Genomic DNA, 13173 nt, shown 5'->3' with positions numbered 1-13173 from the left:
TAACGAGTGGGAGCGCCCGCGGCCGCGGCAGCCTGCCGCGCTGGGAGAGACCATGTCGTGAGCGGGGAGAGCACGCCTCAGCCAGCGGGCCGGGGGGCGGCGCGGGGCACAGCGCCGAGCGTGTGCCCGAGGGACGGCTCCTGGCGAGGCGGACAGGTAAACCCCGCTCCGCCGGCGGGCTGCGGGAGGGGGCGGCCGTTCCCGGGGAGGGCCCGGCGGGGTGCGAGCCGCCCGCGGGCTGTGCTGCCCAGCCGGGGCTCAGCTCCTCCTGGGGGACGGAGGAGGAGCGGCCCCGGGGTGCCGCATCGCTCCTTCCATCGCGGGGCTGCGGCAGCGAGGGCCGGCGTACAAAAGCAGGACACTGGGCTCTCTCTGGTGACCGCTTCTGTAATGTTGTGCTGCAGTACCGGGGGCTGCTGGAGTGAGGTCATTGTTGCCTCGCACTTATTTTCCTCAGATTTTGGATTTTTGGGGGGTGGTTGTGTCTGTCTGGGTCAGTGTGCTGTGGTAGAATCGGGGGCGCGACCTCCTCGGTGTGTCTGTGCGCGGGGTTACCGCGCTTCCACGGCGGTGTCCGTAACGCTGCCTATTGCTGGCACTCGGCAGCAGCACAGTCTGGGGCGTACATCAAAACAAAGCTTGCTCTTGCGAGGTGAGGCTCTTCTTTCGGTTCTGATTTAAAACAAAGTTCGGTTAGCGGTGCTAAACCTCGACCATCCGCTCTTCAGCGCCTTCAGGACTGTGCCTTCGCCCTGCCACCAGGCTCAGGGACGCTCCCAGGAGGTCAGCGGTGTGCCAGGCATCCGTGTGCGGTGACACGAGGCCTCCTGAGCCCGGGCTCCCCGCAGCAGGTGGGAGAAGCCCGGGCCTCCTCCATGGCGGGAGCTGAGAACTTTCTGCAACAGTGGTGACGTTCAGGGGTAACAATGCTGGGAAGTTTTTCTGGAATTCTTGGGGGTTCCTGTTGTATCCCGTGGGGTTCGTGCTTTTTTTTTTTTGTTCTGCTCGCCTGATATCTCTGCGTTTGCTGGCTGCGGGAGAGATTTGTGAAGACCGTTTCTATTTTACGTGGTTGCCCAGAGAGGGACACAGGTAACGATGGAAGTGTTCTCAGAGACTCTAATTTGCCTCCATCCCAAGGGCAGCTGGCTTTGGTGTCTTAGTGTGCATTTGTCTATAAAGATTGCTTCTGGTTTACGTTTGTCACAGCAATTTTTGGATGCGTTGCCTTGTGTAGGATTGGGGAAGCTCTAATTACGTGGTGTAACTCTCTTGGGGGGAAGAAAAAAAAAGTTATTACCTTTATTTTTCTTAGGCTGCTTAGTATGCCAGGACTTGGACTTGCTGATCTCTATGGGTCGCTTCCAACTTGGGATATTCTGTGATTCTATATAGACAGGCAGATGGTGGTGACCCATGAGGACATAATCTGTTACTGTAGAGTTGTACCATTAGCATTTTCTCAGAAGCGTAATTAATTTAATTGCAATACTGCGTAGCATAAAAGCATCAATGGGATTCATCGCAGAAGCATGACTTAAATTGGAGACCAGTTAAACTTGGTCAAGGCAGCATTTTAAGTCTTATTTAGATGTGTATGGCCATTTTAATTACATGTCAGTCAGTGTGTAGATTCTTTAGAGGCAGGAAAGCCAATCTGTCTTTGGTGTTTCCATCCGCCTTTGCAAGATAGGTCCATAAATAAGTCAGTAATGTAAGCAGAAAATACTGATTGTATGGGAAGGTTTTCTTAATACAATTGATCAAATGTATGTTCAGAAACATCAGCGTAATGACTCGTTCATGTGGCATTAACCTAGGCATTAAGCTTTCTCTTTGCAGCATCTCTTTGCTCTATCAGGCTTGCACAGAGTTGAGATGAGGTAGGATTTCAGATTAATGCAGCCTTCAGCATTGCGTACGGCTACAAATGAGAACGAAACAGTTAAACTGCTGCTGGTAGTTCTGTTAGCAATCTCATGCCTCTTCGTCCCGACCGCCCAAACTTGAAGACTGGGTTATTTTGAGCTGCTCAAAATTGATGTCAACAAGTAATCCTCATTTTGACTGTATGAATTAGAATCCAAGTCTCCTGTTACTAAAATGGAACTAAACTTCAGTTTGGCAGCTGGTAATGGCTGGCTTTGCTGTAACAAGAGTTCTTCATTTAAATATTTTCGTTAAGTAGTACTACAGATAAAGAAGGGAATGAGAAAAAGTTGAGGATGTTCTTTTTTCTTAACACAGCTCATGGAGGGCTTATTACTTCACTTGTCAAATGGTATAGTTTGGAAAAATCAATTAAAGAACACAGAATTTTAACTCTGAAGTGTCGGTTGAATGGAATTTGTTACACCTTAAAAAGAGGGCTTTCATCTTCTAATTAAGATCTCAAACATTTGTAATTCAGGCACTGTGCTTTTTCATAGCACTTCTTGCAGAGCTGACAGTGCTGTAAACTGCAGAGGGTTGGATTGATTTTGTGACTGTAACACTTGTCAACTTCAGGAGGTTTTCACTCATTTGCATCACTTGCTCTCTCATGGATGTAGCTGATTCTCTTGGAACTGCTTTGAAATAGAAGGTTAATAATAGGACTCATCCCTTTGGTGTCTAACAGCTAAATGCTGTAGAAGAACTGTATTACTACTATCCTGAAAACATATTGGTTTATGAATGTTTTCCTTCTGTGGTGCAGGTAGAAGTTCTGCCATCAAACTGGAGTTTTCAAACCTGGTATTTTTCAAAAGAAGTGTGGTTTTCTTTTTTTCCTTTTTTTTTTTTTTTTTTCTCCCCTCCTCTTGTGCTTGTTTCCAATTCGTGCAAAAACTTGTTCTGGTGGCAAGTATCAGAGAGGAGAAGGTTTGGAGGGAGCGCAGTAGGGGGTGAACGCGGTGAAGTCTGGAGCTGTCTTCAGGAGGGGCTGACCTTGCCTCAAGAATGCAGAAACAATTGTAGTTTTCATTTTTTAATCAAGAAATGTGGGAGGTTAATACACTGGGAAGAATGGAGGAGTTCCTGGTGTGTTTGGAGCATCTTGTCTGCAAACCAGACGAGATTGCAGCTCTTTGCATCTCCTGCTATGTGGCAGATATAATTAAGCTGGCATTTTCCCCTTTGGGTATTTGGATTTTTCCTGATATAATCTGTCCTGCTTGTTCTTAAAACAAGGATACTTTAAGGCCGAGCTCAGAACTGAGCTGCAGACGCTGGAAGTAATGAGAGCTAGGGACAAAACAAATGCCAGGTGTGAAGCCTGCTGTCCGGGGGGTGGGGGCTGCAAGGATGAACTTGTGTCTATTTTTGAAGTGTAAATAGGACTTCTTTCTGAAACTGTCACTTGTGAGCAAAGAGTCTGCAGTGCCCCACCAGCCGTAGAAGCCAGCGTGCAGTGTTATTTGGGTTGTGCTTGCTGTTGCTTTGTTACCAAATACTAAAACTTCAGATGTTTTGATGCTTTGATTTGGCTTAATGTCTTCTTTTGTGTAGCTTTTTGATTGAAACAGAAAAGGTCGAAGTTACCGGAGTATGTAAAGACATTAAGAAACCTCTGTAGGTTATGTTGCTGCTTCACCACTTTCTTTTTCTGAACTGAAGCAAGAAAATTGTCGCAACCGTGGTTTATGTGATTCTGGAAAGGAAAATAGACTCGAGTGGTCTGTTTTGCTGTCAGTAGACTAGAAACTTTGTCATCAAGCTATTGTTCAGCGTCTTGAAGTTGCACGTACTCTTCTAGATCCATTCATTTGAAAACCATGAAGTGCTCGAGCAGCCCTGAGCGCCCAGCAGTATTAGCTTGAGTTGCTGGAAAGCTGTTGCGAGCAGAAGAGGGATTATTACTGATTCAGGTAAAAAAATATATATATATTTATAGAAAAAGGAGTAGATACAACTTTGATAGAAAGTAAAATGTTCTGAAAATGTTCTTAAAATCTTTATTATTCTGATTTTTGTTTTCCGTGGTAGTTGACACGAGTCCTTTGCGCTGCGTTAAGCGGTGATGTGTGTGCTATCAGTTTTGCTTTTTTTTCCCCCCTTCGACACTTTGCTGTCTAGCCAGTATCTCAGGAAGAGCTGGATGAAGCCATGAGCGCAGCTTGTGTGGCTTCTTTGTGCTGGAAGTTGTAGTCTTAAAATACCCAGTTGCAAGCATGCCTACGAAAGACAGTCTTTATCAGAAAGTGGCTTGCCATTAATTAGGAGGGAATGACACAATAGCTGATGAGGAGAGTGCGTTTCCTTGTTCCATTTGCAGGCAGATGGTTTTTCTCCACCAAACGGTGAATGTCTGCATCTAGCCATGATCTAATTTATGGTCAACCACTATTAGGGAGGTCCAGAGGATAATTACTAGAACTGAATGTCAAACGTACAAATTTTAATGTAATATTCCCTGGTTGCTGGACAGCTTTAAGTGTTTTTAAGTTTTGATGTCTGACTCAACGGTACGTTTGTATTCAGAACGTGACATCTGGTTTTCCTCATCTTCTGCAAGGGTGGCTGAGATCTAAACAGAAACGAGTCTCGTGTTTTAGGCATAGAGTCTGAATTGCAGATAAACTGTGTTTTTTGTATCCGGCCTTTTTTGAAAGAAACCTCTTCTTCAACCCGTGTGCTTTGTTCATCGAAAAAGAGAAATTAACTGAATTTTTTTGGACGTATGTTTGTTGCTGTGTTTATCTGCAGTCAGTATTCATCTTTGAATGGTGATCATAGTGATCAGAGTAATTAAGTGTGCTGGCTGTATTCATGTGAGTTTTCTTTCGGAGCTCGTTATTTTGGGTCTGTTTGCTTGGTTTTGATTAGTATTGTGTGGGAGATGCCATCTATTATGTAACTGTTGATCTGCTTACTCTCATTTTACCAAATGGTATTGGTTTCTAAGTAAGCGGTCCTATTTAGTCCCTCCTAATGTGTCGTAACATCTCATTTAAACCGTTGTTAACTTTTAATAGAGATTAAAAAGAGAAAAACAAACCCACAAAAAAAACGGCTACCAACAGAAAGGAAAATGTAACTCTCCTGAAACAGGAAAGCACTGAATTGCGACCTGTTGCTGTTGTCTTTTATAGTTCTGTTTTCAGCCGCTAATGCTGCTTTTAGTATTTAGTCACAGATTTAATAAGGGGACACGTACTTTGGTTTGAGATCAGTACAAATCAGATGGAAGCTTTGCACGTTCTACAGCAGGATTAACTGCAGTGGTTGAGGACACAGCACTGTGTTAGGGGGTAAACATGAAAACAAAAAAATCAGGAAGAGTGAACGTTGAGCATTGGCCTTCGTCTGTTAGTTCTGGATGGAAGCTTCCATTTCAGCTGGAGTCTGGGCGTAGGTAGGGCTGTGTCGTAACACAAAGTCCGCTTTCCATTCTTGTATTTCAGATGTCTCCTGGGATCTGTCATCTCCTGGATGTTTGACTTCGTACCACACAGAGTGTTTGCAGAATTAGGTGTCACGTAACAGTAAATTATTTTGCTGAAGTGAGAATTTAAGGTGCCCTGGAGATGATCGCACTTGTATTGGAAGTGTGAATAGAATATTGAAAACTGAAGCAAAATATTGTGGGTTTTTTTCTGAATGCAGTAAATATCGAATCGAGTAGTCTTAAAGGTGTTTTCAAACGAGGCATGAATCCATCCATCCACGTGGAAGCAGCTTTTGATAGACTGCAAGTGAAGCTTGTTGTCAGAACAGACTTTGTAAATGGTTTTCAAAATGTACTACTTTATCAGAATTCTTAATTGATGAAGAGATCTGCATTTCTTGTGACGTATTTCCTTGCACAAGATGAGGGTCTTCTGGATTTTAACTATGTGCTCTATAGCACTAGATGAGAAGTGGTCTGCCATGAAGCAGGTCACACTGAAAACCTGCAGCCTAGGATATTAGCTGCCAGCCTGGACTACCAGAACTGAAGAAAAAAGAAGGGTTTTCACGTACTAGATTGCGAGCAGTTCTTCAGTTCTAAGTGGAACACTTCCAGTTCTTCATGTTTGCTGCACCGCTGATGTTGTGTTTTATTGATGGTGTTGGTGTTTGCATAGCGGTGGTTTGGGCTTTTTTAATAGAACTGAGGTTTGTGCCAGTCCTTGGTTGATGATGCCTCTTTTCAATGGCAGTGATCTTCGTGTTAGTGGGAGCAAACGAGCAGCTGTAGTGCTTGGAAGAGCTCCTGCTGCCTTCCCAAAGCAGCCCTCTGTCTGGGGAGAGGGTGGGAGGGGTAATGCCAAAAAGCCCAAAGTTTGCCAAAGGCCCGTGTGTCCCAGCACTGCTTATCTTTATCCATTTTATATCAGAAGGCTCTTTCTGCTGTGGGAGCCTGAGACCCGTTCCGACTGCCTGTGCTGCAGATAGCCAGCTTGTGTTCTGTAGAGAAACACAGGTGGTGTGGCTACAACAGCAGGCAGCTGAAAAGCTTTGTGCTGCTCCTTTCCTAGGATGGCGGAGGGTTTTCCTTCCTGCTGATCTGTTTGAGACAGTGTCTTTTCATTTTTAAAGAGCCGTCCTAACAGCCACAATAAACGATGCTTGCTGGTTGAAGTACTTGTGGAAGTGTTTTCAGGCTAACACAGAAAGTGCTTCTGCATTCACAACTTTGCAGTAACCCTTCTGTTCTTTATTATAATATATAGTCATTGCCTTCATTGCTAAGCTTCCAGACTCAGTGCTGGTCTGATTTGGTTATCGCATTGACAAGGTCAGTGTGGTGGTTCTGTTTTGCCTTTTTTTTTTTTTTAATAAACTAATTTGCAGAGACTACAATAGAACCCACTGTTCATTCCCTTCAAGGTAGTCGTGGCGCACTGATTTGCTGAGCCTCGTTGTGAACATGTGGGAGAACTCGTGCAGGAATAGCAGATAGCTGAGGGTGGAGTGCTAGGGAAAAAAGAGCCTAAGGGTGAGTGGTAGAGTAAGAGCGGAAACTTGACAGGGAAATTCCACCTTAAAAAGCCAACCAAGGCAAATTTCACATGAAAAATGATTCTTGATGCTTAGCAATTCATTTCAGAATGTCTTTTCTTCAAGTGTGTGGACAGTGCGATTTTCACAAGGGTTCTTGGACCCAAAGAACGAAAGTAAATTTCTTACGTAGAAAGTGAAGTGGAAAGCGCCTTATGCAGGAAATAGTTGAGGAGACTTTTAGTAAATTTACAAGTTAGAAAAAGAAACAAACTGGCCTTCGGGATGGAAGCTTGCTGCGTTATTCTCGGGACCTTCCCAATGGCTGTACCTTGTATTTTGTTTTGTAAACGGACAAATTTTTGTTTGAAGAGTCCCTCGGTCCAGGTTAAGGTGTGCTTAAAGAGAGGGCCCCGTTGGAGTGAGCAACAAAGTGGCAGCATTTGTAGATGTTGGCATGTTTGTTGGTGAAGGGTGAGGTCAGAGCCATTGGTTTACGTCCCCTTGGGTGCTGTTGACTCCAGTTCCTCGTATGCACTTCTTTTGTGTGTGTGCTGCAGTTTGACACAACCAGAACAGCTACAGTTGTCTGAATTCAGACTAATAGGTATTGAACCATGACAGTTTCTGGTGATAATCCAGATATGTGGCAGCTTTAATTGGAAATCCTACCTGTGTATGAATGAACTTCAGCTTTCTAGGAAGCATAGCCATTGTTTTATTGGTAACCAAGGGAGAATTGGAGGCAGTGATGTAAAAAGGAGAATGCTTCTCTGTGTCAAACTATGCAGAGTTAATCGTAGGCAATTTTTCTTTAAAAGCTGTTTTTTCCTTCGTATGTTAGCATGTGTTTATATATAAACTTCATGGAAATGTTTTCCAGCTGTTAGTTAACAATTACAGCCGTCAGATTGAGACTTTCTTAGCATTTAAATGCCACATTTCACAACACATCAAGGGTACAGGCAGCGAAAGTGCAGCTTGATCTCCTGCCTTGACTCACAGCCCTGTTTCTCCCCACTCCTCTCTGTGGCTGGATGTGTGTAAGGTGTTATGTCCACGCTCAGGAGCTGTTAATAGATTCTGCCTTTGGTTAGAGAGTTGGTTAAAGACCAAGAGAGCATTCTTGAAAGTTGAAACAGAGCAACAAAGAAGCTTTCTGGTTATTTGTTGTAAGTGTCTGACTTTACCAGAAGACCTTTCTATAAAATCGATTTTTTTTAAAGATCTGATTTATAATAAACTAATATTGTGCTCTCTAATATGCTATATTACTTTACTAGTGTGTCCCAAATGCATTTAGCACGCTGCTCTTACTGATCAGTTGCAGCTTGTTGGGAGTTGTGTAGCTTTTAATTCCTTCCCTGCTCGTGCTTATTGGATGTGGAAGCAAGCACTTGCACCTTGTAGTCACTGCTGTGCTATTCCTATGTCAAGAGGTGCTGTGTGATTCAGCTTCTCCTCTGGGAAGAGTCTAAAATAACAAGCTCACTTGAAGGCAGGGTGGCAAAGAAGTAATTCTGAAAAAATGTAATAGTGCTCAGACTGCTTGGTGACTGGCTGGTAGGCCAGTATTCCCAGCAAGGCAGATGGTTCTGGTATTCTTGGCGTGGAGGTGCAGCTGAAGGTCATACCAAGATGTACAAATAAGAGCCAACGTGGGGAAGTGCTTGTTTTCTCATCTGACTGTGCTGTAGGGGCTTGGTATCAGAAGCTTTTGAAGCTGCAGACACTCAGCCTTCTTAAGAGCCGTGTTTGAAAACGTAGAGCTTTCTGTATTAGTATTAATAGATAATACTCCTTAACGTAGCATCCATCCCCGTCTTTCAGCTATGTGAAAGTCTTCAAAGAAAAGCTGACGTTAGGGTTTTAGCTATAATTATTCTCTAATCTCATGATACCTATGAAAGCTTTTCTGTTAACACCGTGCTATTTGGTATCAGAAAATAAGATCTGTATTCTAGGTCACTTTTGTGGCCAGACCCTTTCAGCTGGAGCAGCAGCCTCTTCTCCCCAGCCTCGCTGTCAGCACAAGGTGGTTTGTTCTCTGTTGGGGTTTGTTTGCAATGGGAAGTGCCGGGTTAAGGCTTCACAAACCAGGGCAGATGAGGGACTATTGGCAGCTGCTGCTCCCTCTCAGGCTTCATCTCCTACAGTGCACCAGTCTGACTTGGGAGGTGGAAGGGAAGAAAACACTTCGAACACACCGGTTTCTGATCAGGTAGAAATCCATTTCCAGTTTGTCTTGGTGTTGAACTGTTGGAACGGTGGCTTTATGCTTTTCCTTCGCAGCACATGCTCTTTTCTTAAAATCACGTTCAGCTCTCTCAAGTTCCTAACAGGAAAACATTACATTTGTTGTTCATGCAGAGAATAAGCTTATTTAAGAAATGTTAGTCCTTAAATGACTTCGGTGAATGCATAAGAAAGCTATTGACCAAATAGAACAGATTAATCTATCGTTAAGTCTTATATATGCTTTGGAACTATTTTGGCAAAGCTTTAGTTTGCCTTTGGAGTAGAGAAGCAGGTTGTGGTCTTTTTTTCTCTCCAAGCTTCTGAAAAGTTGTCTTTAAATAAGTTGCCTTCAGTAGCATTGATTTAATATTGCTATGATAACACCCTCCTCTTCCCACCTAATTGTATTACAGATACTGGGATCGTAGTGTGATCTTATTGCTCCTTTTAATTTTCCACTCTCATACATGAACTTTGAGCAAATCTTGGAGGGGAAGCAGTAGGAAACCTAACTGCCTTCTCAGCACATTCCCTGGTCTGACAGTTTTACAGCATATATAGGTGGAACTCAGGTGCTCTGCAGGCAGCTCAAGTGGATTAGAGCCAGAGCTTTCTGAAAAAGCTTGGTGGTTCAGTAGTGCTGTCCTCTCTTCTGTCCTGGCTGTGTGCTAGCACTCATTAGTGCAGTTGCATGAGCTGGTCAATAAATAAGGCTCAAGCTGCTGGGGAAAAGTGATGTTGTGTGCTGGAATCCACAGAAGGGACACAGTAAGAATAAGGCTGTGAGGAAGAGAGTGCTGATGTGCCTCTGCCGACAGCATGGGGCTTGACCAGCAGATGTGGATGTATTACTGTGCCTTGATAGCTGATCCCAGAATCATAGAATTGCCCAGGTTGGAACAGACCTTCAAGATCATCAGGTCCAACCTCCTGATGATGGTGCTTCTGAAGGTATTTGAGTGAAGAGTATACTAACTGGTAAAGCCTTTTCTGACAGAAGAAAAGGCATAAAGTACTTAGTTTTTCTAGATTAGAATTTGATCCTGTTGTGTAACTTTGCTTGAGCTTTTGTGTTACCAGACTCTTGGTGTTTTCATTAACCAGGTGGGTTTTAATATGGTGAATGTGAGAATTGTTGGTCAATTGATACAACAAATTCCTGTTTCAAACAGTTTTGCATGCTTTAGTGTATAACTGAGTTCTACATGCTGCGTAGCAATCTGTAGTAAGAGAAGAAGTAGACTGTATGCGTTTTGCTGTTTATCCTTTATCTACCTGCCATGTAACCTTTATCCCATTTGCCCTCTATGCAAACTGGAGGAGATTGAGTTTTCTTCCTCTTCATGCTAAGTTTCACATTCCACTGAGAGTGTTTACAGACATCTTGATATGAATTTGAAGTTGCCCGGATCTAGTTCTTTAGGAGACTTACTGATGGCTTTCCTAGTGACTGGTTCTTTCCAAATATTGATTTATTTATGCTAGTCTGTAGTTTAGCCTTAGCAGGCCGTGACTGAGCTCAAACACGTAAATTGGGATCAGAATAGGTGTGGCATTTAATAATTAACTTTATGGTTACTCAAGTCCGGTAGGAAACCTATAATGAGTCTGTTTTCATTTTGTTTACAGGAATAGTTATCTGCTTAGTCTCATCCTTCGTATTTGGCAATCTGAGGAAAAGGTCTGAGCCAGCATGAAGACGGGATCTCCTCTTCATTAGAGAAAAAGTGAGTTGGGATTGGATTGAGATCTGGATGGTAAAATGAAAGTACTGGATTGGCTTGTTATCACACGTAGCTTGCGCTTTGCTATTGAGCGAGGCTTCAACCTCATAGCACTGCCATTATGAGTGTGTCAAATCAAGCCCTTGTCTTGGTTAAGCACCTGTGAAATTCTCAAGTGTATGCCTTCTATGCAAACCCATACCTTACTACTACAGAAGAACTGCAACTACTTGTTAGTGTAACTGCCTATCTGATGTGCCTCTTCCTTCCAAGTCCTGTGACTGTTGCAGTAGAGATCTTAGCCCTGGTGTTGCTTGTACTGCTGTACTCCCTGTTTTATTTCAGCAGTTTAGTGTTTGTGACTTCTTTCTGCAGACTTACTTGTCTGTCCTGGTATTCTCTGTGTTCAGTGCATATCTATTTTAAGAATTTATTGTAGATGCCACTGTTCAAATTTAAGAAATTCCTGAAATGCATGACTAAGTTGCTTTTTCTGCATTTAGGAAGTCCTCAATTAAGCATTTAAGTGGCTTGAGTGTTAGTCATTTGGCTTTCAAGTCTTACCCTTGTCACAGCTCCTCCCAGCACTTCCTGCCAGTGTCCTGATGGTATGAAGGAACAAAAAAAGATTGTCCACTTGCCCAGCTTGACTTTCATTCTTTATGGTGCAATACACATCAGTTGGATTACATTTTATTTGACTTTTATGTTGTTTTTGTGTGTGTTTTTTTTTTTTAAACAGAGCTTGTATGCAGTTATTGTGTACTAATGATGCATTGTGATTACTTAGCTTTCTGCCTGACGCAGTTCATTTCAAGGAGTGCACGATGACAGAGCGTGGAATTAAATGGGCTTGTGAGTATTGTACGTATGAAAACTGGCCATCTGCAATCAAATGTACCATGTGCCGTGCTCAGAGACCTAGTGGAACAATTATCACAGAAGATCCATTTAAAAGTGGTTCAAGTGATATTGGTCGAGACTGGGATCCTTCGAGCACTGAAGGAGGGAGTAGTCCTTTGATATGTCCGGATTCCAGTGCAAGGCCAAGGGTTAAATCATCTTACAGTATGGAAAGTGCAAATAAATGGTCGTGCCACATGTGCACATACTTGAACTGGCCAAGAGCGATAAGATGTACTCAGTGTTTGTCTCCGCGTAGGACCCGGAGTCCCACGGAGTCTCCTCAGTCTTCAGGGTCTGGTTCGAGACCAGTTCCTTTTTCAGTCGATCCGTGCGAGGAATATAACGACAGAAATAAACTGAACACAAGGGCTCAGCACTGGACTTGTTCTGTTTGTACATACGAAAACTGGGCAAAGGCCAGGAAATGCGTCGTGTGCGATCATCCCAGACCTAACAACATAGAAGCAATAGAACTGGCAGACACGGAAGAGGCTTCTTCAATCATAAATGAGCAGGACAGAGCTCGGTGGAGGGGAAGCTGTAGTAGTGGTAATAGCCAAAGAAGATCCCCTCCTACAACCAAACGCGAATCGGATGTGAAAATGGACTTCCAAAGAATCGAATTGGCTGGAGCTGTTGGCAGCAAGGAGGAGCTTGAAGTTGACTTCAAAAAGCTGAAGCAAATAAAAAACAGAATGAAAAAGACTGACTGGCTGTTCCTAAATGCTTGTGTCGGTAAGTTGTTCCTTACTACCTTACACTGCTAGTGCCTATGGTGTTCTGGGGGAATGAAGTATTTAAGAACGAACGGGTCATTTGGTTTTAAAGCAGCTTTTGTAGATCTTTGCATTTTAATTTCAAAGAGTAAATCTGAAATAACAGGTGCTAAGAGAGAGTGTGGAGTTGAGCCATAAACGGAGCAGAGTTAAATGTGTTTTGTGGCTCTTTGGGTGTTTTTGTCCTCCTGTAGGAATTGATGTCACTGTGGCAGAATGCTGTTGTTCTGTTGTGGAAGAACTATAAAACCCATCTACGGAACACTGTAATCTATGTGTAGTACTGTATTAAAAGGAGAACAATATTTAAAAAAAAAAAGCCTTTACTGGATATTTAAAATCACTCTTCTTTTTGCAGTGGCAGGATATGCTAGTAGAAGCAGCAGCTGCAGCTTGGGAGTATTTGTAAACAGTGTAGAGCTCACAACAGTACAAGATGCTCTGTCAGATGTTAAAAATAACACCGAAATATGTAGCTCCAAGTAACTGCATGTGTAATACTGACCTTGAAAGTAATAATGTTGCGTTCCTACAGATACCGTGTTAGAAATGTTTTTGTAGTCAGCTGCTTAAAAATCAAATCCAAATTGCTTTTGTATTTTAGTGCTTCCCTAAAGAAATTGTGG

General features: G+C 43.2%; 1 protein-coding gene across 3 annotated transcripts in view; it reads left to right on the top strand.

The window, feature by feature from the left end:
* ZRANB1 (zinc finger RANBP2-type containing 1) overlaps nucleotides 7-13173 on the top strand; it is a 36468-nt gene continuing 23301 nt past the window's right edge. Inside the window, exons 1-3 of one of the 3 annotated variants that reach the window (XM_021400373.1) lie at nucleotides 7-156; nucleotides 10771-10868; nucleotides 11656-12506. In XM_021400373.1, the coding sequence (XP_021256048.1) occupies nucleotides 11693-12506 (814 nt within the window). In that variant the 5' untranslated portion in view covers nucleotides 7-156; nucleotides 10771-10868; nucleotides 11656-11692. Of the gene's footprint in view, nucleotides 157-1069; nucleotides 1093-10770; nucleotides 10869-11607; nucleotides 12507-13173 lie in introns of those variants that run through there. The other 2 variants (XM_021400376.1, XM_021400374.1) reach the window with 2 other exon arrangements.

This window comes from Numida meleagris, chromosome 5 (assembly GCF_002078875.1).
Source record: "Numida meleagris isolate 19003 breed g44 Domestic line chromosome 5, NumMel1.0, whole genome shotgun sequence".
Lineage (NCBI taxonomy): Eukaryota > Metazoa > Chordata > Aves > Galliformes > Numididae > Numida > Numida meleagris.
Note: the sequence above shows the minus strand (reverse complement) of the source record. Positions and strands in the feature narration are given on the sequence as shown.